Source organism: Lissotriton helveticus, chromosome 5_1 (assembly GCF_964261635.1).
Source record: "Lissotriton helveticus chromosome 5_1, aLisHel1.1, whole genome shotgun sequence".
In the NCBI taxonomy this organism is placed as follows: domain Eukaryota; kingdom Metazoa; phylum Chordata; class Amphibia; order Caudata; family Salamandridae; genus Lissotriton; species Lissotriton helveticus.
The window spans coordinates 161,422,356-161,450,337 of NC_136065.1; the positions used below are offsets into that span (position 1 = coordinate 161,422,356).

Genomic DNA, 27,982 nt, shown 5'->3' on the forward strand with positions numbered 1-27,982 from the left:
TGTCCACATGTCCAACTCGGAAGCTGTATGTAACAACACAGCACTCTAAAAATAGAATAACATTTAGTTAATTTAATATTTTGCTGCAAAAAATAATTTGGGACGTGCCCTCCCTAGAAACATAAATTTGTTCTGGATGATAAAAAGGCTGACATTATGCTTTGATTTTTTTTAGCGACATTATTACTACTTCACTCCAGAGAGAGTAACTTCCCTAGTACCACCGCTAACACACAATTCATTAATAAAAAAACAAGACAGCTTTCAGATTACCATCACAAAAGGTATACTATGGGGAATATTCATTATTCAATCTGTAAATGATGTTTTAATGCCAAACCACCAGTCGCGGCTCGCAATATTCGCAGGCCGGGGGGTGGGTGGTCGCCCGGCGGTAGGGGCCAGTGGAGTTTAAAAATAAAAGAAAAAGAAAACTTACCTGACCGGGTCTGCGCTGCCCTTGCTCCTGGGTCAGGGGCCAGCATTGGCACTCTGACTTCAACTTGTGAACAGGAACAGCCGCGTCACTGGCAACCCCTCTCAGCCAATACTGACGCTGCTCCAGAAGCACCAGGATTGGCTTAGCAGGGATACTCGCCGCCCTGCCGCCCATTAGGAGATTGAGGGTTGCAGCGTTGATCAACCCTCGCTCTCCTAATGCGCAGCCTCCAGCCAGAGCAAACATTAGTGCGCATGAATGAGCTGGTCGGAAAAATTCTCTGCCCTAAACACAACATGCGCACTTGTGCTGCTGCCTGCTGTGCGCTCCGTGCCTGGTCTGACAATGCATGTCAGTCAGCATGACCCCGGACTGCCCATCCCCTTCAGACTCTGAAGTGGGTGGGCGGTCCGGGATCATGCTGACTGAAATGCATTGTCAGTTCAGACAGAGCCGCCGAGGGAGCTGATCCCTTAAGTAGGATAGCCTGGATACAGGTTCATGTTTTGTTTTTGGAAGTCCTGAGACTCCGCAAGGGGTCCTGGATTGTAGTCCGGCTAGGCCAGCAAGGAAACCTTTTGCAGAAGTCTAGGAGGGGTGCATGTCCGATTCTGTATCCTTTAGTTTTACTGGCACAGCTGCAGAGCATGGTGGGGCTCCCCCCAGTTTTATGAGGAGACCACAAATGTCCTCCTCATTGAAATTAATTTACCTTCCCAGTAACTTTTGAGATTTTGAGACTAGTCCGTTTCTAAATACCAGTAGGGCACCAATCAGAAATTCCTCTAGGGTTCCATTACATAAAGAATGTATTCATGTCTTTGTCCAAAAGGTTAGGTGTCTTCATTCAGAACTTGCATTTTCAAATACAATTGAAAGAAAAATACAAAACCTGTTCAAGTGTAAATCCTTTTGTTAATTAAAATGATGCTTTCAGAATTCAACTTTGCATCACCACTTATCATCACTCGTCACTTCCGGTTGCACCGACTTTTTCTTTACAGTCCAAGAGAACATAGGCAGGTGAATACCTTGTTAAAGGGACTTAGGAAAGAATCATGAGCAGTGAAGCTGTGTCATTAAACTGGTCTGATATCATACACCTAGGAGAAGATACTCCAGCCAATAAGATAACATTGCCTCGGTCTGCCCTTTTCGGTCAGAAAGGATGCATTGAAACACAACGTAAGTGTGCACACTCATTTAGGAAGGAGAATCTTAGCAACTTCAGGTACATATTGAGAGAATAAATCCTGGATCCTCTTGCACAATCTTTGTCTAATATTTTATGGGTCCAGGCAACCACTCTATGCCACGCAACAATAAACCTTTCGCACAGCTACAATATTATTAGTTTGCACTTCACAGGGATACTTACAATATACTTAATTATTCAGTCCATAATAATTTATATATACTCTGGTTTATATCTTCCTCTGAATGTCAAAACAATTTTACTATTCTGTAATTTGTCCCCAGGTTTTTTCTTTTTGCCCTCCGCTATGCATAAGGTTGCAGTCTTTCATATCAGGAATTATTTCTTTGTGTTATCATTGATTCCTTCTGTAAAGTTCCTAGTGTAGCCTGAATCAGGGTGTAGTTCGCAGAGTTTTGCTACGCAGAACTCCACGAAGTTACAAAAAAACTCGGCAAAGTTCCACGAGTGGCGGAGTGCAGTGTGAACTGCAGTTTGTGCTAGTATTCCTCCTGCTCGGGTGGAAATTCTACCCGAGCAGCAGTTTGCACTCGCAAACTTAATGTTCGCAATCGCGAGCGGAGATAAAACTCTGCCGTACATCGTTAGGCAGAGTTTTCTGCACTCCGCGAGCTCCGCGGAGTGCAGAAAACTCCGCAAACTCCACAAACGGAGCGAAGTTCACCGCCCAGGCCTAATCATAATGTTACCCAGCTCAGTGGTACTGATTACTTTGATCCTAAAACGATGAAATGGAGATTCAAAGCTCCAAATCTTTTGCACATATTAAATCCCCTGAGCTACTTTACCCTAATCAGGGTGGCAGTTTAAATTGGATTATCATCTTCGACTGAAAACTGCCATGGGTGGATGGAAAGTTGTGCTGTGTTTGATCCATCTTTTTGTGTATTGGCTGGTCACTTGTAGCTTTGCTACTGACTTGGAAAACCTTTTAAAAAATATGCTACTTTGATTATGGTTATGAATGATTGATTTTGCAATTTTTTGTATTTGTCTAGGATCTCATTTAGGACCTCCTTGATATTGCCCTTCCTAAAGGACCCAACTAAACCCACCTTGTTTTATTTAATGTATTTAATTTTGTTTTATTTGGGGGTTGTATGTATGCTCAGAATTTGCACCCTGTCCAACAGAGAGCTTAACATGGGCTGAGGAGAAAACAAAGGCCAGTTTTGCAGATAAAATCAGACCAGATGCCTTAAAGCAGATAAGTTCCAGTTAGTAGTGTGACAATATGTTGTGACATTATGTGTCGTGGAATAGGTGAGTTGCCAGTTTTCGATGCTCCTGTAGGCAGGTTCCACGTTCAGGTGCTTGGGAAGTAAGTTTGAGAATGGAGCGACAGCCATTACTAGGAGTATCGGCCTGCTCCATTATTGACAGCAAGCGGCAAATTGTCCTCGCTGATCTTTTAGAATAAAAAGAATTCCCATGTGATCTAATTGATTTTTACTGTTATGGTGGATTCATCATCATATGTTGAACCAGCAGACCAAATGTGTAGTAAAACATGAACCTGTGCAACACTCATCTAACTGCTTTCCTTGCTTGCTTTGCAGATTTAATGACGAAGTGAAGCACATAAAGGTTGTCGAGAAGGACAACTGGATCTACATCACGGAGGCAAAAAAGTTTGAAAGTTTGTTGGTAAGTTTCGAAAAATAATTTTTTTTCTGCTTAGTTTGTGTGCTTTATCTTGCACTTACGCACAGAATGTGGGCTGGGTAGAGTGTGTTTAAATTGCTCGGTACTTTTCTGAATTGACTTGCAACAGGTCTGAAGATATGGCAAGATATGAGTTTAGGGCTGAAACCAGTGAATCTGATTATTGGCTCGACATGAAATTTGGGGTGCTCTTCACTCCTTATTAGTTAAAGGGTGATGGATGCCAATGGGTGCAATATACTCTGCTTACCTTTATTATTTTAGTCACTTGTAAAGCGCTAACAGCTACCCCCAACGGGGGTGTCCCGGTGTGGTAAATAAATAATTAATTACCGGTACTATTTTTCTATACATTCAATAAAACAGATAGCTCAATAAATAAGAGGCAGGATCCGGGGAATCTGAGTTGAACAGGCTTTAATCAGGCATAACGGAAGGGACAGGATCGGAACAGCCTGAAATAGAATGGCACGAGTGGCAGCTGCAACGTCTCATTAACAGTACATAGTATATATAGGAAAACATTATAATTGCATTGAATACAGTAGGCGTAACAAGTGACAAACGTAAGATAAGAATACATGGGCGTAAAAAGAAGGCGTGCACGAAGACATGTGATGAGAACGTCACAGAAGTGTCATAAATGGGTGGATACATGGAGGGGGCTACCTGGGCAGCTGGAACCTTTAACCTAGTGGTGCGCGCAAACGGACCATGACGTGTAACTAGGGAGAGCTGGGGGCTCTGACTTCTGCACTAGAAGAGGAGACTAAAGTCTGCGGGGTCAGGACGACATGTACCTATAGTATATCTGGTATCTTGTGTTTGGAGTACATGTTGATAGAATCTAAAAGTTATCAGGGCAAAGGCTACTTGACACTAAGGCTGGTGCATGCATATATTCTACATGTATTGCGTGTGCTATGAATCTTCTATGGATATTAATACAGTAATTCACTTGCATGGAGACAGGAAGACTAGACTATAGCTGAAGCTGTTTATGCGGTTCGTTAGCTTAGGAATGTGAAGACGGAGAGCTGAACTGATAACTAGAGGCATAACATATTCTTGGCAGACAGGCAGGCAGAGCCAGGCCGGGCACCGCGCTGCGCGGCAGGAAGTTAGTGAAGGGTCAGGGATGCAGGTGGGGGCTGCATCGCTCCTCAGAGTGAATTCAGGAGACTGGAGCTTGAATCTGGTGTTCAGGCCCTTTGAGGCCTAGAAACGGGGACAATTCGATGAATTAACGTGCACAATGTAAAACGTTGGCAACATAGGCCTAATACTCGTTGCTTTCACGAGAACTGGAAACTGGCATACTAACGTTGGACACAACTATAATTGCGTCTTTAATCGATCATAGGGGGATATATGCATATCGATCATGCACATATAACATAGGATGGGGAACACGTAGGCACATATAACAAGGCAAAATTCAATTTTCCTCATTCCCTCCTTGTGCCCTACGTTTCCATCAGGAAACATCAATATTCATGATACCATCTATCTGTTCATAGAGCATCATTTGCTCGTCTCGAATTGTCTTGGAACGGGACTTTGGACTAGGAATACAGGATGTAGCGCACAAGCCGCAAATCGCAGGGCCACATTGTAAACATAGGCAACAACTGAATATGACCATTACTACTATACCCAGGAATGACAATACTTTCCATCCCCAGGCAGATATTATACTCCAGAGCCAACCGGACCATGTCCAGGTGCCTGGATTCTGGTGTAACTGATGGGCAATTTTATGAAGTCTGGTTATAGCTGAATAAACAGACGGTGCGTTATTAGGAATGAAAATGCAGCAACTAGATCCGATGACTCTACAAGCTCCTCCCCTATCGGCCAGTATGACGTCAAGGACGAGACGATTTTGGAGCACGACAAATCTCATAGCAGATTGTTCTTCAGTTAAGTTACCTAGAGCGGAAGTAGTCTCATTTTTTTTTTTTTTTTTTTTTTTTTTTTTTTTTTTTTTTTTTTTTTTTGGGGATTATAAACTTTTATTAACATTCAAGCATTCATACACAGCAGTGTGCCTACAACCATGCAAGGCCGGCAGCGATACACATGGAGTATGTCAAGCAGAAGCATTGCTGTCCCAGATCCAGGGAGTGCAGTTAGGGTCAACCATCAGCAATATACAAGGGAATCAATATATACACATCAAATCACATCTGTAGGGGAGCAATTAAGGTAAATGTGCAGTCAGCAAAGGCATGATATGGCATGACAGAATCAGTAGGTCTTAGTAGCACCACCTCGTGCAAGGGGACAAAGGTATCATACCAAGTGGAAGCAACGTAGCAGTTCTCCCAGGGAGGAGAATCCAAGAAGGTATCAAGGCAGGGCAGTTAGGGATAACAAGGCAATGCAGTGGCGTTAGATAGTGCCTGAAAAGAAAATAGCGAAGGTAAGCATGTGGTACAATTGCAAAGGATGTCCATCAGTCGAAGAATACATAGACCTCGGGAAGGAAGCACCATAATGGATACATCTCTAACAGTGTCACACTCCCCCAACATACCTCTCCCAGCATGAGCCAGGGAGTGGTTAATGAGAGCCTGCCGGCTAGTTAATCTGTGTGTGTGTAATGCCGGTAGTGTCAGTGTCTTCCACCCCATGCGAGGCTGTATCGAGAAGGTATGCCTGTAGGGGACCCCAGATGTCCGCCGGCCTCGAGTGCAGAGGTAGCAGTTCTGAAAACACACCGTATTGTTCCTGACAGTATAGCATATCATTCATCCAAACCTTGAACTTAGGAGCACGGCCCCGGCCCCATCTACATGCCAAGTGTCTGCGTGCCAATAAGAGTGCGACGTTAGTGAATTTCCTAACTGTCCGTGACACTTGTGCAGTATAGCCTAGAAGGAACAACAGTGGATCTGGGGTCAGCGCAACACCTATCATGTGGGATAGACCCTCACAGACCCGCGTCCAATAATCCTGTACTTGCGGGCAGGTCCACGATAAATGGAAGAAATCCGCTCCCTCCCGCCCACATCGCTCACATCTGTCGGAGTCAGCAAGCCCGAAGCGAAACTTCCGAGCTGGAGTGTAGTACAGTCTATGGAGGAATTTGTAATGGATAACTTTGAAGCGGCAGCTAGACATTACCTCTCCTGACAAATCACAGCAGTATTCCCATTGTGCATCCGTAATATCACTACGAAAATCCCCTGCCCAGTGTGCTCTAGCCACACTAGTCACTACAGGTAATTCCTCTCGGATACACTTATACAGTTTCGAAACCAGGTGTGCGCCATCAGAGCTATTTAACACTACTGTGAGCGGAGTTAGACTAGGGGGTTCACGAGGAAAATCCGGCAATAAGGCTCTCAAGCCTTCCCTAAGCCGTAGGTAATAGAAAAGTTCCAGTGGGTTATGTGCGCTATCACCGAAAAAGTCATCTCGAGAGCGGAACTTCCCATCACGGAATAGATCACCCCACACCCCCACCCTCAGCCTCTTGCACATTCGTTGGAATCCAACCTCCTGCAAGAGTGACATTCGTGGGTGGTAGGATAGTGGCATGTGGGTCGCATAGAGTAACGGTGTATGCAGTCGCTTCCCAATGTCGTGCCATGCCCCAATCGTGCAGGACACAGTGTTGGAATGCATCTCCAGGGTGGCTGCGGGGGCGTGCACCACTCCAGTCAATGGCAGTGGATGTGCTATCCAGTCCTCCGCTGCCACCTGCGGCATGAAAGCAGTTGGGCGTAGCCAATGATACAAGTAGTGCGCTTGAGCACTTAAATAGTAAATTTCGAAGTCCGGGACATCGAAGCCCCCCGCCCTATAGGGTTGTGTCATTATCGCCCAGCGGAGCCGAGCCTGTCGTCCCCCCCACACCAGTCGGATAAGTTCAGAGCGCAAGGTTTTAAAAAAAAACGCACCTGGATGATAGGGAATATTAAGGAACAGGTATAAGAATCGCGGTAGTACCACCATTTTCACCAGGGAGATTCTCGCCGCCATGGACAAGGGCAGTTTGATCCATCGTGTCACTGAATCCGTCAGTTTGGTGATGGCCACTCCGTAGTTCATTCTTAAGGTGTCTCCTTTGTCTCTCGATATCTGTATCCCTAGATAGCGTAGCTCCGAAGAGCACCACTCGAGCGGGTAATCTAGAGGGAATTCAGTGACTGCTGGTGTCAACGGGAAGAGCTGTGACTTGTTCCAATTAATGGAGACACCCGAAAGGCAGCCAAAGGTAACGAACTCCCGCAATAGTGAATTAAGATTAGCCTGGGGGTCTTTAACGTAAAGCGTAACATCATCGGCATATAGCGAGATGGAGAGTTGGCGCTGAAAGCAATTGAAGGCACTGGGTTTGTGGAGTTGCCGAATTCGACAAGCCAGCGGCTCAATTGCCACCGCAAAGAGTAGAGGGGAAAGGGGGCACCCCTGCCGGGTCCCTCTCGTGATTGCAAATTCAGCAGTAAGTTGACCATTTGCAAGCACTCTCGCCGTTGGAGAGGTGTAGAGCAGTCGCACCCAGGCCACAAAGACGGGGGGGAACCCCATCTTTCGCAAGACTGCGAAGAGGAATCCCCATTCCACCGAATCGAATGCTTTCGAGGCGTCCAAAAACACCCCGGCCAGGGGGATCTCCGGGTGTACAGTTTGAATGAGGGAAAACACTGTGCGGAGGTTATGCGACGTGGATCGCGTGGGGACAAAGCCGGACTGGTCAGGCAAAATGATCGTGGTCATTAGTAGGGAAAGTCTGGTCGCAAGGACCTTCGCCAGAATTTTAGCGTCGCAGTTCAGCAACGACAGTGGGCGATACGAGTCACACTGTGTGGCATTCTTCCCGGGTTTAAGTAAAGACGTTATTATGACTTCTCGCATAGATCTCGGGAGCACCCCTACTTCCATTGCATCATTAAAGACCTCACGGAGCACCGGAGCCATAATCTCCACGTAGCATTTATAAAACTCCGCGGGGAGACCATCATGACCCGGCGCTTTCCCGTTGCTCAGGGACATTATGGCATCTCGTACCTCATCCAGCTCGAGAGGTGCTCCCAGAAATTGTCTATGGACATCGCTAAGCCAGCAAAGCGCTATATCCCCCAGATAGCCGTCCAGGTCAAACTCCCCAGCGGCGCGCGAGGTATACAACTGTTCATAGTGTGTCTGGAGTGTGCGGAGTATACCATCGTTGTCCTTGTGAACCACCCCATCCGCCGCCGTTAGTTCTAAGATAGTGTTTGAACCTCGAGCCAGCCTCACCGCCATGGCTAACGCCTTTCCTGGTCTCCCTCCCTCATTATAAGCACGGGCTCGCCAGTGTTTCCCTTTGAAATGTACCTCTCTCTGCGCTTCAGCTTCGTACTCTGACAATTTAGTTCTGAACGCGCTTTGGGCCCCCCCATCTGCCCCCTGCACCATGCGAGTTTCCAAAGCTCTAAGCTCGTCCTCCAGTCTGCCTAGCGTTCGTTGGATATCCCTGAGCACCCCTGAGCTTTTAGCTATGCACCACCCCCGCACCGTGACCTTGAATGCCTCCCACACCGTTTCCACACTGTCCACCGTGTCTTTATTTCGGGGGAAGAAATCTTCTATGTCGGTTCCGAGTTCTTCGCGGAAGACAGTGTCAATGAGGATATTTGGATGTAGTCGCCAGGGCGGACGTGGTTTGTGAAATCCAGGCATATCCAACGATAGGAAAACAGGGCAATGGTCGGAATGTGTTCTGGGCAAATGTCGAGTAGTGAGAACGTTCGGGGCCAAATTCTGGGACACGAAGATGTAGTCTAGCCTAGCCCACGTGCCCGTGTAGGACGTAAAGTGTGTGCCTTCCAGCAAATCAGGATGTAAGTGCCTCCAGCTATCAACCAATCCCCCCTCCTCAACTATCCCCTCAAGGGAGTCTCTTGCCTTAGTATGGTATGAGGAACATCCATCAGCTCTATCCACTCTCGGGTGCAAGGCCACATTAAGATCTCCGCCCCAAATCAGATATCTGGAACCAATATCCACTATACCTCCCCAGAGGCGGGTGAAGAAATGCGGGTCATCAACATTGGGAGCATAACAGTTAGCAATGGTAACAGTTTCCCCGCCCAGCCTTCCCCATACAATGACATATCTACCCTCTTTATCAGTTTGTTGCCCTTGTTGTATGAACGGGAGATTTCGACGAATAAGAATGGCAGTGCCTCTAGCATAGGAGGAGAAATTTGAGAAAACTCGCACTCCTGCCCATCTCGCACCAAACGTAGAGGCAGCCGATGGGGGGATATGAGTTTCTTGTAACATAATCACCTGTGCATCGTGTCTGTCCCAGTATGCTAACAATTGCCTACATTTACGTGCATCTTTTAGCCCCCGCACATTCCAGGATAGAAAATTACATCGATTATCAGGCTTCACACCTATATTGGTGCAACTGACTGTGCTGTAAAATAATGCTGTGCATACCTCCCAAACGCGTTACGTAAACAGCTTCAACCCAACTCACTCCCTCCAAGTACAATACCGCGGCTCCTTGCTTGTGTAACAGAACTTCATACAGGTTACTTATCAACCAAACAGTCCCCCGAGCCCCCCCCTCCTCCCACAGAGGCAGCCCCAACTCGCCAGTGCTAGCTCCCCCCCCAACCCTCCCCACCCCCCTCAACAACCAGGGACAAGAACAATCCCCGCCACAATAACAGTAACAGCATGGGTAATACCCGTTAGGGACCATTCTAGGTGGCAACACAACAACCCCTCCTCTCCCTCAGCCGCCCATGGCATACCAAGCGCAGCTGCCAGGAGAGAGGGGGTACCTGGCGACTCAGTACAGTGTCAGCGTGTCCCAGGCCTCAGCCCTCGCCCAGGTACTCATGAAGGGGAAGACGGATAGGCCACATCCATAGCCCCCATCTCTTTGTGTGTTCTATATCAGTACTCACATACAGGAACCCCCGCAATATCCAAAGGTAGAGTCGCAGCAGGGTCAGCGTTCATCATCTTCGAGTCGGTCGTCTCCGCTAGCAGGATCCTCCGCCTCTTCCCCGCGCTGGCGCGTTGAGCGTTTCACTTGTTTAATGAAGTCTTCAACCAGTTGTGGGTTCGTGAAAATCTTCTGGCGTGCTTGGTAGGTGATGCGAAGCCTAGCCGGGTAGAGTAATGCATAGTCGATTTGCAGGGCCCGAAGTTTCGCTTTAACGTCCAGGAATTTGCGCCGTTCCTCCTGCACCATGGGAGTGAAATCAGGATAGATTGTGAACTCGTTACCATCACATACTAGTTTGTTGGAGGAGCGAGCTGCACGTAAAGCCGCATCTCTGTCCCTGTAGTTTAAAAGACGGGCTATGATAGGCCGCGGTTTCATGCCCGGCTTGGGCACCGGTCCCAGGGATCTATGTGCTCTCTCCACTATGAACTGGGGGGAGAATGCTTCCGATCCCACCGCAGTCCTCAACAGGCGCTCCACATATTCCTCCGTTCTACCCACATTGGTGGACTCCGGAATTCCAACGATGCGTATATTATTACGCCGGCTCCTAGCTTCTAAATCCTCATTCTTAGCCGCTATGGTACGCAATAAGGCATCCATTCGAGCCAGCCGTGTTGTATGTTGCCCGGAGGTATCCTCAACATCCGACACCCTTTGTTCCACTTCCGTCAATCTCCCCTCATGGACCTCCAATTTGTGGACCACCGCATCCATACGGGACGACATCCTGTCCACCTTGTCCGCAATGGATGCGAATCCCTGGCGCATTTCGCGAAGGAGCTCCTGAGTATCCGCAGAGGTGGATGCCTGATTACCAGTGGGTCCGTTAGACTCCATCTTTTTCTGGGAGTCCGGGCTGGTGCGATTCGATTTTTTCGCTGTTTCAAACGTGATCTTTGGTTGCCGGGTATCGGGCCGACCCATCCCAGCGGCCCAGCAAAGGTAGGTGAAGGAGTCCGAGAGTCGGAAAAACAGCAAGATCAGCGCCGGCTATGTAGTCCCACTGTCCAGCAGGGCAGGCCGTGGGGCTCGCACCCACCAGCTTCACTCCGATACGCGGCGGCACTTGCGTAGATGGTGGGGTAGAGGAAGCCCCGAGTCGCAGGCGCTGGTGGGTGGGTGTCACTGTATCCGGGCACAACACTCGACCACGACGTATACCTCGGCAATTTACTGGGAGTACAGCAGCGCAGTTGTCTCTCCGCGCGACATTCCAAAAGACCAGTCGACGTAGGATAGGCGGGTGAGATGCAGGAGTATGGGCCAGCCGGGGACAGGAAGCAGAGGCGGAAAGGCGCAGGCCCAAATGGTCAAAGGAGTGCAGGCCCGCACACCGCCGCTATTTGTCGTGACCAAGCGTGTCCCAGGCAGAGCCGTGGTAGACCTTAGAGTCCAGCACCTTTCGTGTAGCCAGAGAAGCGTGTGTACTTCCCACACAATGTCAGGGCGGGAAGGCTATGGCACAGCAGGATAGTGTAGTCCCAGACCCCAGCCAACGGTCCCCGCACCCCAGCGCCCACTTGCAGGATCAGGGTGAGGCGCCACAGCCGGCGCAGTGGTTATGTCCGTCGGGGGGCAGTACTTCAGGGAGAGCGTGCATGCACAATGCAGACTGCCAGCAGGGGTGGCTCCGCTCCAGAGGTCAAGAGAGACGGGGTGCAGGAGGGTCTGTTGAAGGCAGGGCACCCTCCCAGAACAGGCCGGTAGTCGTGACGGGGAGGGCGGTGGGACAGCAGAAGCAGGAACGGAGTGTGCAGCCGCAGTTAGGGAGCCGGAGGGCCAGGATAATACCTGCACTACAGTTGGTGTGTGTCCAGGAGGGGGAATCCGGGTCCGTCGCCTTCCTCCGCTGAGCTCCCGCTGTTCTCCGGCGTTTTCGCGCCCCGCCGGGCCTAGTTGGCGCCCTTGAAGCCCCGACCTCGCGTTGACAGGCAGGCCGCCTGGACGTGCTGATGCCTCCGGCCGCTTCCCCCGCTGCACACTAAAATGGCTCCGCCGGCGGCATACAGTAAGCGATCCGCCCCAAACTTGCACCGGAGTCTCTGCTGGTGTACCTTTACAGGCGAGGGCAGTTTCAGCCCGATCAGACGCCAGGAACAGGATCAATGAAAGGATAATGGTCGCCAGGACGTGGGAGCCTTACAGAGAGGCGTCCATTCACCAGTGCGCCACCTAGCGCCCCCTCGGAAGTAGTCTCATTCACTACTGCTTCAAGGGTTCGGGTTAGCCTACGTATTAGCTTACTATTCTGGACAGGACCTATGAAGAAAAAGAAGCCTTTATTGAAGTCTTGATACTGTTCTAAGGCAGTTTCAGTTTGATCGACAATTGGGGACTCGATCTCCCTTCTATGTCTAATGTGTACTAGATGTGTGTTTCTGTGATAATTGGATGGGGCTAGAAAAACTGGTGGCAGTAGGAAGGCAATGTAACATGTTCCATCCCAATCTTGGGGCAGACGAACATATGCGGTCTGACCACATACAAAATACGAATGACGTGAGGCTTTGAAAGTAGATTTCCCACTGTCATTATACTCGACCACAGTAGTACAGTCACTGTGTCCTAGATGTACTGAACCATTCTTTCTGACACATAATTCGCCTTTCACTGGTAGAACTGTAATAGCGGGCAAATCTGGAGTAGTCTCGGACTGAACATTCAATACCATGAAATTCGAGGATTAATTACCTAGATCATATACTTCATTTTCTAGATCTAACCCTGTTCTATGGGAAAGACCTTCCTTGTCTGGAAAACATGTTCTATTCAGGAGGGACATATCGTTTGAGGATGACGTTAACGTCGACCATGCTCCACACGAGCCATTATGTGAAAACGGATAGGGAAAGAGTGGCAGAACTCCCTTCGGTGTCTGGAAAGGGGGGAGTCGACCACACACCCAACAATTAGTGGCATTGCTGGTCTGGTGTGAATAGTGTAACATACGGATAAAAGTATTATTGCGCATGGCAAGACGATAGGATAACTCGTGAGGAGGCAGTTCACTAAATGTGTGCTCTACTGTAACATTAGAGGAAAAATGTACATGCGGAACAGTGGGAGGAAAATACATATGTAAAACATAACTTATGCCTGTAATCGTAAAACTCAGAAATAATAGAATTAAAAGAGTAACAATGCATCGACTTCGAAGATTCTTTTGATAACGTATTGTCTTAGAGTTTTGACTAACTCTCTCACTATGTGGGTCTATCTCATACATGTCAGGAACCTGTCTAACCGTTTCACCCGAGAGGGACTTAGACAATTAAACTGGCTGACTTACTAGACCTTAACTTTTCTTTATACTCCTGCTGCGGAGTTTTCTCTAACAGGGGAAGTTTAGAGTCAGTGTCTGGGCAGTCCTTGAGAACGGGGCAGTCCTTGAAAAAAGTTTTTGGATGGAGTCCATGGAATCGCTTCACATGACTGGAGTGCAACCACCCCTTACGACCTTCGACCTTGATTGCAGTCCTTGTTGTTAGTAGAACGAGTCTTGGTTCTTTCCATCGGGGCTCCAGCGGACTTGAACGATCAAAATTTCTAACCAAAACGAGGTCGCCTGGTATGACCTCGCGCGGTTTCACTTGAGTGTTGTCTGGAAAAGCAGCGGCAACCTGTGAACGACAAGAGAGTAGTGCAGACATCAAGGAAGCCAGGTAATCTGTCAGCATATTACTGTCAACATCTGTAATTGTACGTGGCCTAGGTGTACCCCACATGTTTGGGGGACGACCGAAAACTACCTCGTAAGGGGACAGACCTGAACGGGAGTGAGCGACCATTCTCATGTAAAAAAGGGCGACTGGCAGTGCTACCATCCAATCTACGCCTTTCTCTGCGCATACCTTGGCAATGCGGATTTTCAGGGTCTGATTATGTCTCTCTACGAGACCAGCTGCTTCGGGATGTCGTACACAGTGGAACTTCCACTGGTACCCTAACAGAAGAGATACTTGTTTCATGAGTTCGGAGGAGAATGGCTGGCCGTTATCTGAATACACGACCCTCGGTAATCCATAGCGGGGGAAAAACTCACGAACCAACTGCCTGGCAGTGGTCGCGGCAGTGTAATCTGGGACTGGATATGCTTCTGTCCATCTGGACAAAGCGCATACAACTACGAGGACATACTTGAAACCTCGACATCGATCCATCTGAATATAATCCATCTGGAGGACTTCAAAAGGGTGGTCAGGAGGATGGAATCCACCTTGTTCCACCGGGACACCTTTACCTGGATTGAACTGACAACAGATCATGCAGGTACGCACTTTCTGCTTGGCTGCTGCTCGTAAATGCTTGTTAAACCAGAGGTTCTGAATACTGTCTAACATGGCTTTTTCTCCTAAGTGTGCGGGGCTATGTGCGGTGTTAATAATGACTTGAACCATAGAGTCGGGGAGAAACCATGTGGCCTTTCCCTTCGTCAACCATCCCTGATCTGTCTGGACCCCTCCTTGTTCAGACCATTTCTTGATTTCGTCTGGGGTAGCATGTGACTGTATATCTAGTACATCTTGTGTAGGGTCCTTAACTGTCATACAAGTCGTCTGAACGGGAATGTCTGTCTGTGTCATGTTAACTGGAAGGTCTGAAGTCTGAGCTGTAAGCTTGGCTGTTCGATCTGCTAGATCGTTACCCTGGGAAATGATGTCAGTAACTTTCGTATGTGCCTTGCACTTCATGATAGCGATAGCTGTCGGTAAATGTATTGCATCTAACAGAGCTTGAATGAGGGGGCCATGCTGAATCTTGGTTCCATGAGAAGTCATGAAACCTCTTTCTTGCCAGAGTACTCCAAAGTCGTGTACGACCCCGAATGCATATCGTGAATCTGTGTATATGTTTACTTTCAGGTTCTTGGCTCGTATGCAGGCTTGGGTCAGAGCGACGAGCTCTGCTGCTTGAGCAGACAGGGTGTCAATACGATGTGTTTCTATAACTTCAGTTTCAGTAGTCACTGCATACGCGGCTACTAGTTCTCCTGTACTTGTTCTCATACATGAACCATCCACATAAAGTGTCAGGTCGGGATCAGGTAATGCAATGTCTGTCAAGTCTTGTCTTGGTTTTGTCATAGTGTTAACAACTTCCACACAGTCATGTGTGGCAGGATTCGAAGTAACTGAGGGTAACAGTGTAGCGGGATTTAGAATGTTGCAGCGTCTGATTTCTATGTGTGGCTGAAACAGTGTCAGTTCATATCCTGTTAATCGCGCAATTGTCAAGTGCTGAGTCTGTGTTCGGTTTAAAAGAACTTCCACGGAGTGTGGTACTTGTACTGTCAGGGAGTGTCCTAACACTATGGAATCACTCTGTCTGATAGCTAGAGCTGTGGCTGCAACTGACTTGAGGCACGCAGGCAGAGCCTGGGCCACCGGATCTAATGTGCTAGAGAAATAAGCACAGGGCTTGTATTGTTCTGCTTGATCTTGTGTGAGAACGGATAATGCAGTACCATCACGTTCAGTGACAAAAGGTGTAAAAGGCTTACTGTAGTTTGGTGTTGCTAGAACAGGTGCTTGGCATAAAGCTTTCTTTAACTCATTGAAAACAAGTGTATGTTCCTGGGTCCAAGGGAGGACAGTCGATGTGGCTGCCTCCTGTGTCGTTAATTGTATCAGTGGCTTGGCTAGATATGCATACAGAGGGATCCATTGTCTGCAATAAGAAGTGAGGCCGATAAAAGCTCGTACCTCCTTCTGTGTCTTGGACTGTGGAAGATGTGCTATTAACTGGATACGGTCTGGTGTCAACTGCCTACCCCTCTTGGACAGTAAGTGTCCAAGGTAGACCACTTGCTGGACACAGAATTGCAGTTTCGAAGGGGACACCTTGTGCCCCATCTCGGCCAGGAAATACAAGACTGTAAGTGACGCACGTTCGCAGTCACGTTCAGAACGGGCTGTGATCAATAGATCATCGACATACTGGAGCAGGGCAGTGTCAGTTGGCATGTGAATATTGTCTAGTTGTCTTTTAAGTGCTTGACTGTAAATACTAGGACTTTCTGTGAAACCTTGAGGAGCTCGTGTGAATTTATAGCTTCTTCCATTTAAACAGAATCCGAAAAGGAATTGGCTGTCTGGATGAATGGGGACACTAAAGAATGCGTTCTTGAGATCAATAACAGTAAAGAACGTAGCTTCGGAATCAATAGCTGTCAATAGGGAAGAAATATCTGGAACCACTGGGTACTGGGGTATGATACATTTATTAAGTTCTCGAAGGTCAATCACTAATCGATAAACTGGAGGTGCATTGGGATCAGTACGTTTTAGAATCGGAATGATAGGAGAATTACATACATTGGAGTCAGTTTCTACAACTACTCCTTGAGCAATGAGCTCGTCAATAATTTTTGATAAGGCTGCTACAGCCTCAGGTGGCAATTTGTACTGTCGGATTCGTGGTAATACAACACCTTGTTTCAGAGTGACACGATAGGGTGTAATGTGCATACAACCTACATCAGTTGGACCTTGCGCCCATAAATGCTGAGGTACATTCAATAATCTTGGATCAAAATCACGTAATACATAATGACCTTTAAAATCTCGTAAAAACAATCTCACTCCTTCTGGGGAGCAGCATATGACTGCTCCTAATTCTTTCAGGGTCTTAATACCGAGTAAATTTTCTGGACAAGATTTCGTGAGTAACAAGTCTGTAGTTCGGGACAATGGACCAACTTCTAGGGTAACTGGTTTCGATATTTCATTAACAATAGGCTTTCCTGAAAATCCAAGGGAAACATTTCTAGAGCCTGAGAGTGGAGCCCCTGGAACCTCGTCATGACTGATGGTAGTCCTACTTGCCCCTGTATCAATCAGAAACTTTCTGTCTTCCCTAATACTTGACTGTGTACATAGGGACCCTCTTGATCTACAGGAATCTCAATGAGAGGCAAGCCAACCTCCCTCTCTAGGCTGTTTCATGAATACTGCTGATATTCTGGATATTCTGACTGTGCATACTGGTACATCTGTTGTGTAACGTGTTGCGTGGCAGCTATAGGCTGCGGTACTGTAACTGTCTGTTGTGCATTCTGCGGTGGCTGGGAATTCTGCGAAACTTGTTCTTGTCTAGGCGGACGTGGTCTCTCTTTCGTTTTACCAGTAGCTATGTTGTGTTTCAGAACTGCACATTCGTTTATATAATGACCTGGCTGTTTACAGTAATTGCAGGTCCCTTTAACGGGAGCTGCAGGATGACTAGCTTGATTCGGACCCCTCTTCTGACTGTCTTGTGGAACAGACTGTGCAACCAGTACTTTCATTTTCGTGTCTTTCATACGTCTCCTTTCATGTTCCTGCTCCTCCCTGATTCTGTTCTGGTGGTACTGTAGCATCTGGAGCATTTGTGACGGCGTATAAGCTTGCCAAGTACTCTCGACTTTCAGTACTCGATTTTTGACTTGTGGTAAAGAATTCTCAACTAATTTGGTAACAAAAAGATGTGGATACGATTCACTACTTGTTTTCAGACCGCTATTAATAATGAAACATTTCTCAAATCTAGAATAAAAATCACTAGTGTCTTCATCTTGTTTCTGTTTGCAGGCTGAGATAGCATCCCAGTCTTCCTTTTTCGTGGCTAGTAATCTTGGCAAGACTTGTATTAACAATTCGGGCAGTGCTTTGGCTTTTTCCCCAAGACCAGTACCTGGAACTCGTGTGTTATCTTCAGTCTCTAATGCGGTCCAATCTATCTTTTTCTCTCCCACCTCCCATTCTTTTTCTTTAAGTTTTTCATATATGCCCGCAGGCAACAGGACCTTTAACATTTTAATGATATCGGGATACGTGTATTCTCCCATACGGAGCATATCCTTTAATTCACGGTGGAACCCTGCTGGATCTTTATCGTGACAGGGTATTAACTTTTTCATTTCTAAGAGTTCTATTTTCGTGATAGGGGTGTAAACAAATACTCGTTCTAGATCACCCCCCTCTCCCTTAACTGGATGTACTTCTCGCAACGGATTCTGTCTGTCTATGTAGAATGATTTTCTTTCTGGGGGTGGAACAGGAACAAAATGTGGATTCAGGAACGTTCTGTATTTATGGCGCTGTTCTAAAATGACACTAATTAAATCGGTACCTAGACCTTTCCATCTGTTTAGGAGTAACTCATTCAGTACATCATACAAAGGACCTGGGTCAGAATGCTGATCCTCATACAGTGTAATGAGGTGCTGGATCATATACATACCCACCAGTCGCTGCTCGGCTGGGGGCAGCTTCAGAAACGTTTGGGCCACTATTTCATCTGGAAACGTGGCAGAATCACTAGTCCATCGGACTGCTGATCGGGCTAGTTCTTGTTCATCCATGGTACTAAGTTCACTATAACCTATTCGTAGTTTCAGGATTTTATCAGTAACCTGGAATACTTGTTCAAGAGAACACTGTTCTGGTACGGGAGGAGGAAAAACTTTCTTGTAATCTAGACGTGAATGTCTGTCGGAAAATCTAGTTCTACCTACATACGCTATTCTGGCGGGATTCTCGCTGTCTATGTCTTCACTTGAAGAGTCATTCTCTTTCTCGGTTGCTCTTTTTGCTTCCTCCTTCTGGTGTATACTTATAATTTCCTTACGAATTTTCCTGTACATACTTTCTATACTACCTTGTGTCTTATGTTTTCCCTCGGCTATATTGTCACTCCACCTAGTCAGGGCTTTCATCTCGTCTTTGTCTTTATCAAGATAGTCCTGTTCTCTTATTAAACAGTTAATCAAGAACTGTAAAATCATACTTTGAATCTCGGCTTTTCTGTGTGCCATAGCTTCGTGAATACTTCCTGGATTCTCCCCTGTAAGGATAAAATGATATATTCTGTCTAGATGTTCTTTCATGTCAGGAAGGGAGGCCAAAAAGTTGGCAACCCGTCTTAAACGTACTGAATATAACATCATGTGATCTTCACCTGGAACTGAATCATATATGCAATCAGTAAGGTGTCGCTTGAGGTCTGCGTATGTAGTCACTTTTGGCGTACGCTGTAACGCTGCGTCTCTCAGCGTCATTCGTTTTACTTGAGGCGGGGTGGTAGGAGCACCTCCCCCCGCTCCTCCTGAACTGGAATCGTCAGTTAATACTGAACGGGCTGGTAAAGTAACTGGCAAAACAGGCACACGTAATGTGGGTTGGTCCGGGGGTACTGGCACATTAACGGGGTCCCCGGGACCAGTGGCTGGAGGAACAGGAATTACATTATTAACAGGGTGTTGAGGGTGAACAGGCGGAATAGGATTTGCATATTCTGGGACTGTATTATCCAAATAGGACGAAAGAAAAATTTCAGCTGCAGTCGGTTTATGACGTAGCTTGATCGGGACCAATGGTGGCGGTAAATTACAGGGTACTTCCGGGGTTGCCTTCGGCAAGCCCTCGGCAAGAAGAGGATACATACCTTTAATAAGGGCATTTCTCTGTCTGTCTGACTGTTCTGCTCTAACTCGTTCACCTTCTTCTAGAAGTTCCCTTTCTTGGGCTTTTTCTGAGGATTCCCTACTTAATTCTGCTTTTCTGAATTCTTTTTCGGTTCTTCTATGAGATTCTTTGCGCCATAACTCGATGGCATCTTTCTAGGATTGTCTGGCTTTCTTTTTCCATAATGCTTCTTCTACTCGCATGATGCACTCGGCATCCCATGTACCTGAAACAGGCCATCTATATTTCTCTTCAAGATTCTTTGTATAATCCACCCATAAGTCTAGATATAATATGGCATCTAAGCCATGCTTGTGATACATAAAATGTCCAGGACTGTCCCTGGGAGGGACAGGAACTGATTCTTCAAGTAACCCTTTTCTGGTCTTTATCTGACGTAACTTTGAAAACAGAGGCATAACTGAGTCGTACTTGAATTAAACACAATACACAATAATCACAGTAATGAAATGGCAAACAAATCACTCATACCACGACATAAAAATACATTAATAACAGTTCGAACAGAATACTACCTGATACACTGAAAACATAACACTTGAATTTCTCGAGAACGGACTTACTAGAATTACTGGATGCACTGCTAAAACAGTACAGAACATACCGGTCTCATAAAGAGACACGTCATACCGTATCCACCTAGGTGAACACTTCGGACTGGATCTGTGTACCCAAACCCATCGGACCAGGGACAAACTAATGAACCTGTCTAGATACTTCCCCCGCAACGGTACTCACCGGGAAGCAGAAACTGAAGGCCTCGGACTGGACTGGACTGCTACGACGTCTGGTTACTACGCATGCGCTTCGAACTTCGGACTTCAGAAACAGGTGGGCCTCCGGATACCTCGGACCTTGCTCTCTCGGCTTGGGCTCTGGTCGGGACGAACCGCATTCCTCACCGCCTCGTCTGGATGCCGGACCGCAGTCTCCGTCTCCTCCGTGGGCCTGAGGGAGACTGGAAGCAGAAATATCTGCCGGTGCGCAGTAGAGTTCCGTCACGGCTCTAGAAGGGTCAGGGGGCCTGCGTTACATCGCCGGCGCGTGGGGAAGGGGCTCGTCCCTGTTCGGGCGCCATTATGTGGTAAATAAATAATTAATTACCGGTACTATTTTTCTATACATTCAATAAAACAGATAGCTCAATAAATAAGAGGCAGGATCCGGGGAATCTGAGTTGAACAGGCTTTAATCAGGCATAAGGGAAGGGACAGGATCGGAACAGCCTGAAATAGAATGGCACGAGTGGCAGCTGCAACGTCTCATTAACAGTACATAGTATATATAGGAAAACATTATAATTGCATTGAATACAGTAGGCGTAACAAGTGACAAACGTAAGATAAGAATACATGGGCGTAAAAAGAAGGCGTGCACAAGGCGTGCACGAAGACATGTGATGAGAACGTCACAGAAGTGTCATAAATGGGTGGATACATGGAGGGGGCTACCTGGGCAGCTGGAACCTTTAACCTAGTGGTGCGCGCAAACGGACCATGACGTGTAACTAGGGAGAGCTGGGGGCTCTGACTTCTGCACTAGAAGAGGAGACTAAAGTCTGCGGGGTCAGGACGACATGTACCTATAGTATATCTGGTATCTTGTGTTTGGAGTACATGTTGATAGAATCTAAAAGTTATCAGGGCAAAGGCTACTTGACACTAAGGCTGGTGCATGCATATATTCTACATGTATTGCGTGTGCTATGAATCTTCTATGGATATTAATACAGTAATTCACTTGCATGGAGACAGGAAGACTAGACTATAGCTGAAGCTGTTTATGCGGTTCGTTAGCTTAGGAATGTGAAGACGGAGAGCTGAACTGATAACTAGAGGCATAACATATTCTTGGCAGACAGGCAGGCAGAGCCAGGCCGGGCACCGCGCTGCGCGGCAGGAAGTAAGTGAAGGGTCAGGGATGCAGGTGGGGGCTGCATCGCTCCTCAGAGTGAATTCAGGAGACTGGAGCTTGAATCTGGTGTTCAGGCCCTTTGAGGCCTAGAAACGGGGACAATTCGATGAATTAACGTGCACAATGTAAAACGTTGGCAACATAGGCCTAATACTCGTTGCTTTCACGAGAACTGGAAACTGGCATACTAACGTTGGACACAACTATAATTGCGTCTTTAATCGATCATAGGGGGATATATGCATATCGATCATGCACATATAACATAGGATGGGGAACACGTAGGCACATATAACAAGGCAAAATTCAATTTTCCTCACCGGCGCTGACAACGTGTGAAGTCCTAGAGGGTCCATCAGAGAGTTCCATCAGGCTAGGTCTGAGAGAAAAAACAGGTTTTGGGTTTCCTGCGAAAAACAACCTCGGATGAAAGAAATCTGAGTTCTTCTGGAAGGGCGTTCCACAATCTGGAAGTGGCCACGGCAAAAGCTCTACCGCCTGTGCGAGTCAGACGAAAGCGTGGGCAGAGCATAAGCCCAAGATGGTTGCATCTAAGATCCCTAGTGGCAAGAGATCGCCTGATTCTGAGCCTTAGGAATGCCAGGCCACGACCATTAAGAGCTCTAAAGGCAAGGACCAAGGCCTTAAACTGGATGCGATATCTCACAGGTAGCCAATGGAGTTTGGCCAGATGGGGCGAGATCGAATGGCGATAAGGAATGTTGCAGATCAGCCGGGCCGCTGAATTCTGCACAAGTTGCAGCCGGTTAATGAGATATGCAGGGGCGCCAACATAAAGACTGTTAGAATAATCCAGATGGGATGTAATTAGAGCATGTACTACCGCTCTGCGGGACTCAAAAGGTAAAAAAGGAATGATTTTTTTAATCATTCGGAGTTTTCCGAAACAAGATGATGAGACCTTATTAATGTGGGTCTTGCAGGACAGTGCTGTGTCAAATTGGAAGCCCAAGTTGCGAGCAGATTGAACAGCCACAGGAGGGGGATTGAGTTGAGATGGCCACCAAATATTAGAGGGGATGGCAGATTTTTGATTGAAAAATAGCACCTCAGCCTTGTCAGTATTCAGTTTTACATTATTGGTGGACATCCATGAGGCGATGTTAACCAGACAGTGGCGGAAGCGGGCCATGGAGCTGTCAGAATGATCCTTAAAAGAAAACACAAGCTGAGTGTCATCAGCATAAAAGATCACTCTGATGCCCCAAGCTTCGACTATCTCTGCCAGCGGCCTTAGGTATACATTAAATAAGAGAGGACTGAGGGCAGATCCCTGCGGAACCCCCATCTCAATGGTTTCTTGGAGGAAACAAAGGGTCCGAGGGAGACCTGTTGAAATCTGCCTGACAAGAAAGATTTCACCCAAGCCAGGGGAGTTCCTCCAACGCCCACCTCCTGCAGGCGAATCAGTAGAGTGTCATGTGAGATAGTATTGAATGCTGCGGATAGGTCGAGGAGGACCAGCATGGCCTCCTCGCCCCTATCCACACACTCGCGAATAGATTCAGACACTTCCAACAAAGCTGATTCTGTACTAAAATCAGGCCTAAATCCTAACTGTCTGTCATGAAGGAGGTGGTTAGTTTCTAAGTATTCAGACAGCTGCTCCTGTAACGCCTTCTCCAACACTTTTGCTGGCTTGGGGAGCAGCGAGATGGGTCGGTAGTTGTTAAAACATAGTGGTTCAGCGCCTGTTTTTTTTAGAATAGGTATCAACAGTGCCTGTTTCCATAAAGAGGGGAAAAGACCTGACTGCAAAGAAGAGTTCCAAATTTCTAACAAGGGCTTAATCAGTAATGGTGCTAAGTCACTCAAGACATGAGCTGGAGCAGGGTCCAAAGGAGAGCCAGATTTACATTTTAGATACAGAGTCAGAGCATGATCTTCCGTTAGTGGCTTAAATGAGATAAACACTTCCGCACAGCTGATGGCCTGGGCTGGCGGTGCAGCGAAAGGAATATGCTGGATGTTTACTGTAATATTATTAATTTTCTCATAGAAAAAATCAGATAGTCCTTCACTGAGTGATTGGCTTGGGATAATTGGGGGGGAGGCCATTGCAGAGGGATTAGCAAACTCCTTAACAATTTTAAAAAGGGTCTTGGTAGAATTTTCTGCACTTTGGATTTTATCTGCAAAATACTCTTTCATATTCATACGTTTTAATTTGTGAAACTCTTTTAGAGCAGATCTATAACGGGCATTAGCCTCCGGGTCATATCCTCGGCGCCAAATTCGCTCCAGTTTCTTGCAATTGCTTCTGTTTTCTCGTAACAACTGAGTGAACCAAGGGGCCGAAGGTTTGTATCTTAAAGAGGAGAGGTTTTTCAAGGGGGCAATTTGCTCGATAGCGTCAAGAAGATCTTTATTAAACGAGGCAACACGTTCATTGAGATCGTTAACTGGAGAGGCCGGAGTGCTCTTAAATCCCTGTTCCAAAGCAGGGCAGGTAACTTTGTGCCAGTTTCTACCTTTGTCTCTGCAAATAGTATTTATCCTAGGTGACTTGGATATGGACTCCTCAAACGGGATTAAATGATGATCAGTCCATGTAAGGGGCACAGACGGAAGAACTTTAAGGTCAGGCAGATTTGAAAAAATCAAATCGAGGGTATGGCCTGCAGAATGGGTCGGGCCACTCACCCTTTGGGATAGATTCAGACCTTGCATAGCGTCAAGAAGATTTTTAGCAGGTAAACAATCATGCAAATCAACATGATGATTAAAATCCCCCAACACAATGACCTTTGTCTGTCATACCAAGAACATCATCCTTGCATGCAGCACAACAACTGGATAAAAGCAGTAGTGGTAAAAATTGAATACATTTTAAACATTAGTGCTTTGGTGGTTTAAGTCTGTGTGGTCTTCAATAGCAAATGAAGATTTTTAGACTATTTCTACCCTTGCTTCTTTTTTAGGTTGAGCCCTGAGCCAGCGCACAAGTGCTGCTCTGGGGTTGATCTTTGGTAGTTCACTACGTGAGGGAATCCCCGCCCACTTCCCCATTGGCTTGTGTCTGGATCCTTCCTAAATGCTGCATTATGATTGGTTTATAGGCTTTTTAGTCCTTCCTTATGACGGCCATGTCGTCATTTGTATCCTTCCATGTCTACTGGCCCCTGTACTTCGAGTGTTGCACGGTATGTGTTACTTAGATTGTGAGCACTATTTTTTTTAATGAGGTTCTCTTACTGTCCGTGCCTTCTCCCCCCTCCTGCTGTCCGTGCCTTCTCGTCCCCACAACCGCACTCCCATTATTCGTGCCTTCTCGCCCACCGCCTGCCTTCCCGTTTGCAATGCAATAGGTCTTGCGTAAAAGCGAGTCCTATTGCATTGCAAATGCTTGGTTTTGTTTCCTTTTGGAGCCACAATCCGAGGTCCATTACTTTAATGCCTATATCTTTTAGGAATGTTGTGCCTTATTTGGAATTACATTTTGTGTGATTTTCGCCAAGGTGGTCTGTGTGTTGTTTTTGAAGTACTGTTTCAGTCTATGATCGATACAAACTCCAGACTTCAGTGGAACATTGCTTTGTCAGTGGACATATTCGAACCTCGCGGCAGCATGGGTGAAGTCTGTGTTAGCACTGTGTAATATCGATCCTATTATTGACCATACTTATGGGAGGCATTTGTATGGATGTTAGTTTTTCCACTGCTTATTTTTTTAATAAAAGATGCAAACTATGAAGGGGAAAGCATGCCTTCATGTTATTTTTCTTTTTAAAGAAATTCTATGTTAAATGGTGCAGTTACCATATGGAGTATGTGCTGCTGTAGCGCGCTGGCTGCTGTTATATTTTAAAAACCCTTTTACTTGCTGTTTTGATATTTTAGTTGCGTCGCTTACCTATTTCTGCGCCGTGTACCCTGGACTCCTAGCGCTGCGTTAGCTCTCACACGCACGTTATAGAGTGGTTCACCCTGCATTTGCAGGAATCAGGGCAGCTAGGGACCGATACTGGGTGCCTTTGCGGCCGCCATCTTTTAGAGGGCATTCCTGGCAGCCGAGTTACGGGCGCCATCTTTGCTAGGGGAATAGTTCCTCCCCTCACACTCCTCCCACGTCTGGAAAGAGCGCGCAGGAGCGTATTTAACCGCCAGAACAACCGCGCACAGGTAGACTTGCTGCTGTAGCGCGCTGGCTGCTGTTATATTTTAAAACACTTTTACTTGCTGTTTTGATATTTTAGTTGCGTCGCTTACCTATTTCTGCGCCATGTACCCTGGACTCCTAGCGCTGCGTTAGCTCTCACACGCACGTTAAAGAGTGGTTCACCCTGCATTTGCAGGAATCAGGGCAGCTAGGGACCGATACTGGGTGCCTTTGCGGCCGCCATCTTTGAGAGGGCATTCGTGGCAGCCGAGTTACGGGCGCCATCTTTGCTAGGGGAATAGTTCCTCCCCTCACACTCCTCCCACGTCTGGAAAGAGCGCGCAGGAGCGTATTTAACCGCCAGAACAACCGCGCACAGGTAGACTTGCTGCTGTAGCGCGCTGGCTGCTGTTATATTTTAAAACCCTTTTACTTGCTGTTTTGATATTTTAGTTGCGTCGTTTACCTATTTCTGCGCCGTGTACCCTGGACTCCTAGCGCTGCGTTAGCTCTCAAACGCACGTTAAAGAGTGGTTCACCCTGCATTTGCAGGAATCAGGGCAGCTAGGGACTGATACTGGGTGCCTTTGCGGCCGCCATCTTTGAGAGGGCATTCGTGGCAGCCGAGTTACGGGCGCCATCTTTGCTAGGGGAATAGTTCCTCCCCTCACACTCCTCCCACGTGTAGGGCTATAAATAATGGGCAGACGGTCAGAGCGCAGCGATGACGCGCAGCGGGTGTGCGCCGGAGGTGCGCCAGAGGTAAGCCCGTTTGCGCCCGTTCGCGTCCCGGGCGCGTCCGGTGTGTTTACCTCGGCCAATCTTCGGTTTTCTATCTCGTCAGTAGATTCACAGGATTACCAGAGGGATACCAATGCGGGTGAGGGCTGTTCTAGGATTCATCCTCCTTTGTCAGTCCTATCTTGCGGTCTACTGAACGTCCGATCGCTTGTAAAACACCATGCGGAAATTGCTCTTCTGATAGAGTCCTTACATCTAGATGTCCTCTTCGTAACAGAAACGTGGACTAAGTCAGACTGCGCAGTGGAACTCGGGTGGGCCTGGCCTTCGGGTTATCTTATAAAACACTCCCCTCGAACCACTGGTAGGGGGGGCGGCATAGGCTATATATATAGAGATTCAATCTCCTTCTCTCAGTTGGAGGTGAAGGATGTATCAGGGTTTGAGATCATGGGCTTTTCTATCACGGCCCAGAGTGGTACTCTGATAACTGGACTTTTATGTTATAGGCCTCCCGCCTCAACTACCACGGCCATTCAGCCACTGATTGATCTTATATACGACCTCTCAAACTCCAATACTAGATTATTAGTGTTAGGTGATTTTAACCTCTGGCCTTCCGGCCCTCAAGACTTGGCATATAGAGAACTCTGCCAAGCATGCAGCAATATACAACTTGCACAGTTGGTTTTAGCACCTACTCACGTCAAAGGGCACACTTTAGATCTTGTATTTGCCGATAAAGATCTAGTCGTAGTAGGAGAGGTCATGGATCAATGTTGGACGGATCATGCACTAGTCCCACTATCTATTTCCTTGCCTGGTTCATTAAGGACAGGTGATCCAGGTGCCACTAAGTTTAGTAGGCAATGGACTCGTCTTTTGAAACATCCAATCAGACCGACTTTGCTGCCCGGACCATTTATGGTGAAGGATAGTGTGGAAAAAAGTTATCAGGCTTTCCGCCAGCAGATCGAGACATCTCTGAACGTCTTGGCCCCTTTTAGGAAAGTGAGAGATAGACCTAGAAGAACTAATGCCTGGTTCACTGACGAGCTTGGACAGCACAAACTCCGCTGTAAACGGGCGGAATGACTCTGGAGGAGAGACTATAAGGAGGCAGACAAGGTAGCTTATAAAGCGACCCTGCAGGAATATAAGATTCAGCTGAAGAAGGCCAAGGCTCAATTTCTGGTAGATATGCTGGCCAAGGCCCCTAACAAATCGCAGGTTTTGTTTAAGGCGGTTGATAATCTAGCTAACCCGCCTTGTACTGCACCGGCTATCCCTGTCTCCCAGGAATTGTGTGACGCTGTGGCCTCTGCGTTTGAGGAGAAGATTAAGAAAATTTTGAGTGGACTGCAGACTGTTGGCCAGCTTACAACTACCCTGCCTCCTTCTGCAGAACCTCCTCTCACGGAGACTCAGTTGTCCTGCTTTCCTAGTCCTTCCTTGGAGG

At 47.2% G+C, this 27,982-nt stretch overlaps 1 protein-coding gene across 1 annotated transcript in view; it reads left to right on the plus strand.

The window, feature by feature from the left end:
- The window catches only part of VAV2 (vav guanine nucleotide exchange factor 2), an 832,583-nt gene that overhangs the window by 769,316 nt on the left and 35,285 nt on the right, over positions 1–27,982 (plus strand). The window contains exon 24 of the mRNA XM_078641956.1: positions 3,215–3,302. Coding sequence (XP_078498082.1) covers positions 3,215–3,302 — 88 coding nt within the window. The remainder of the gene's footprint in view (positions 1–3,214; positions 3,303–27,982) is intronic.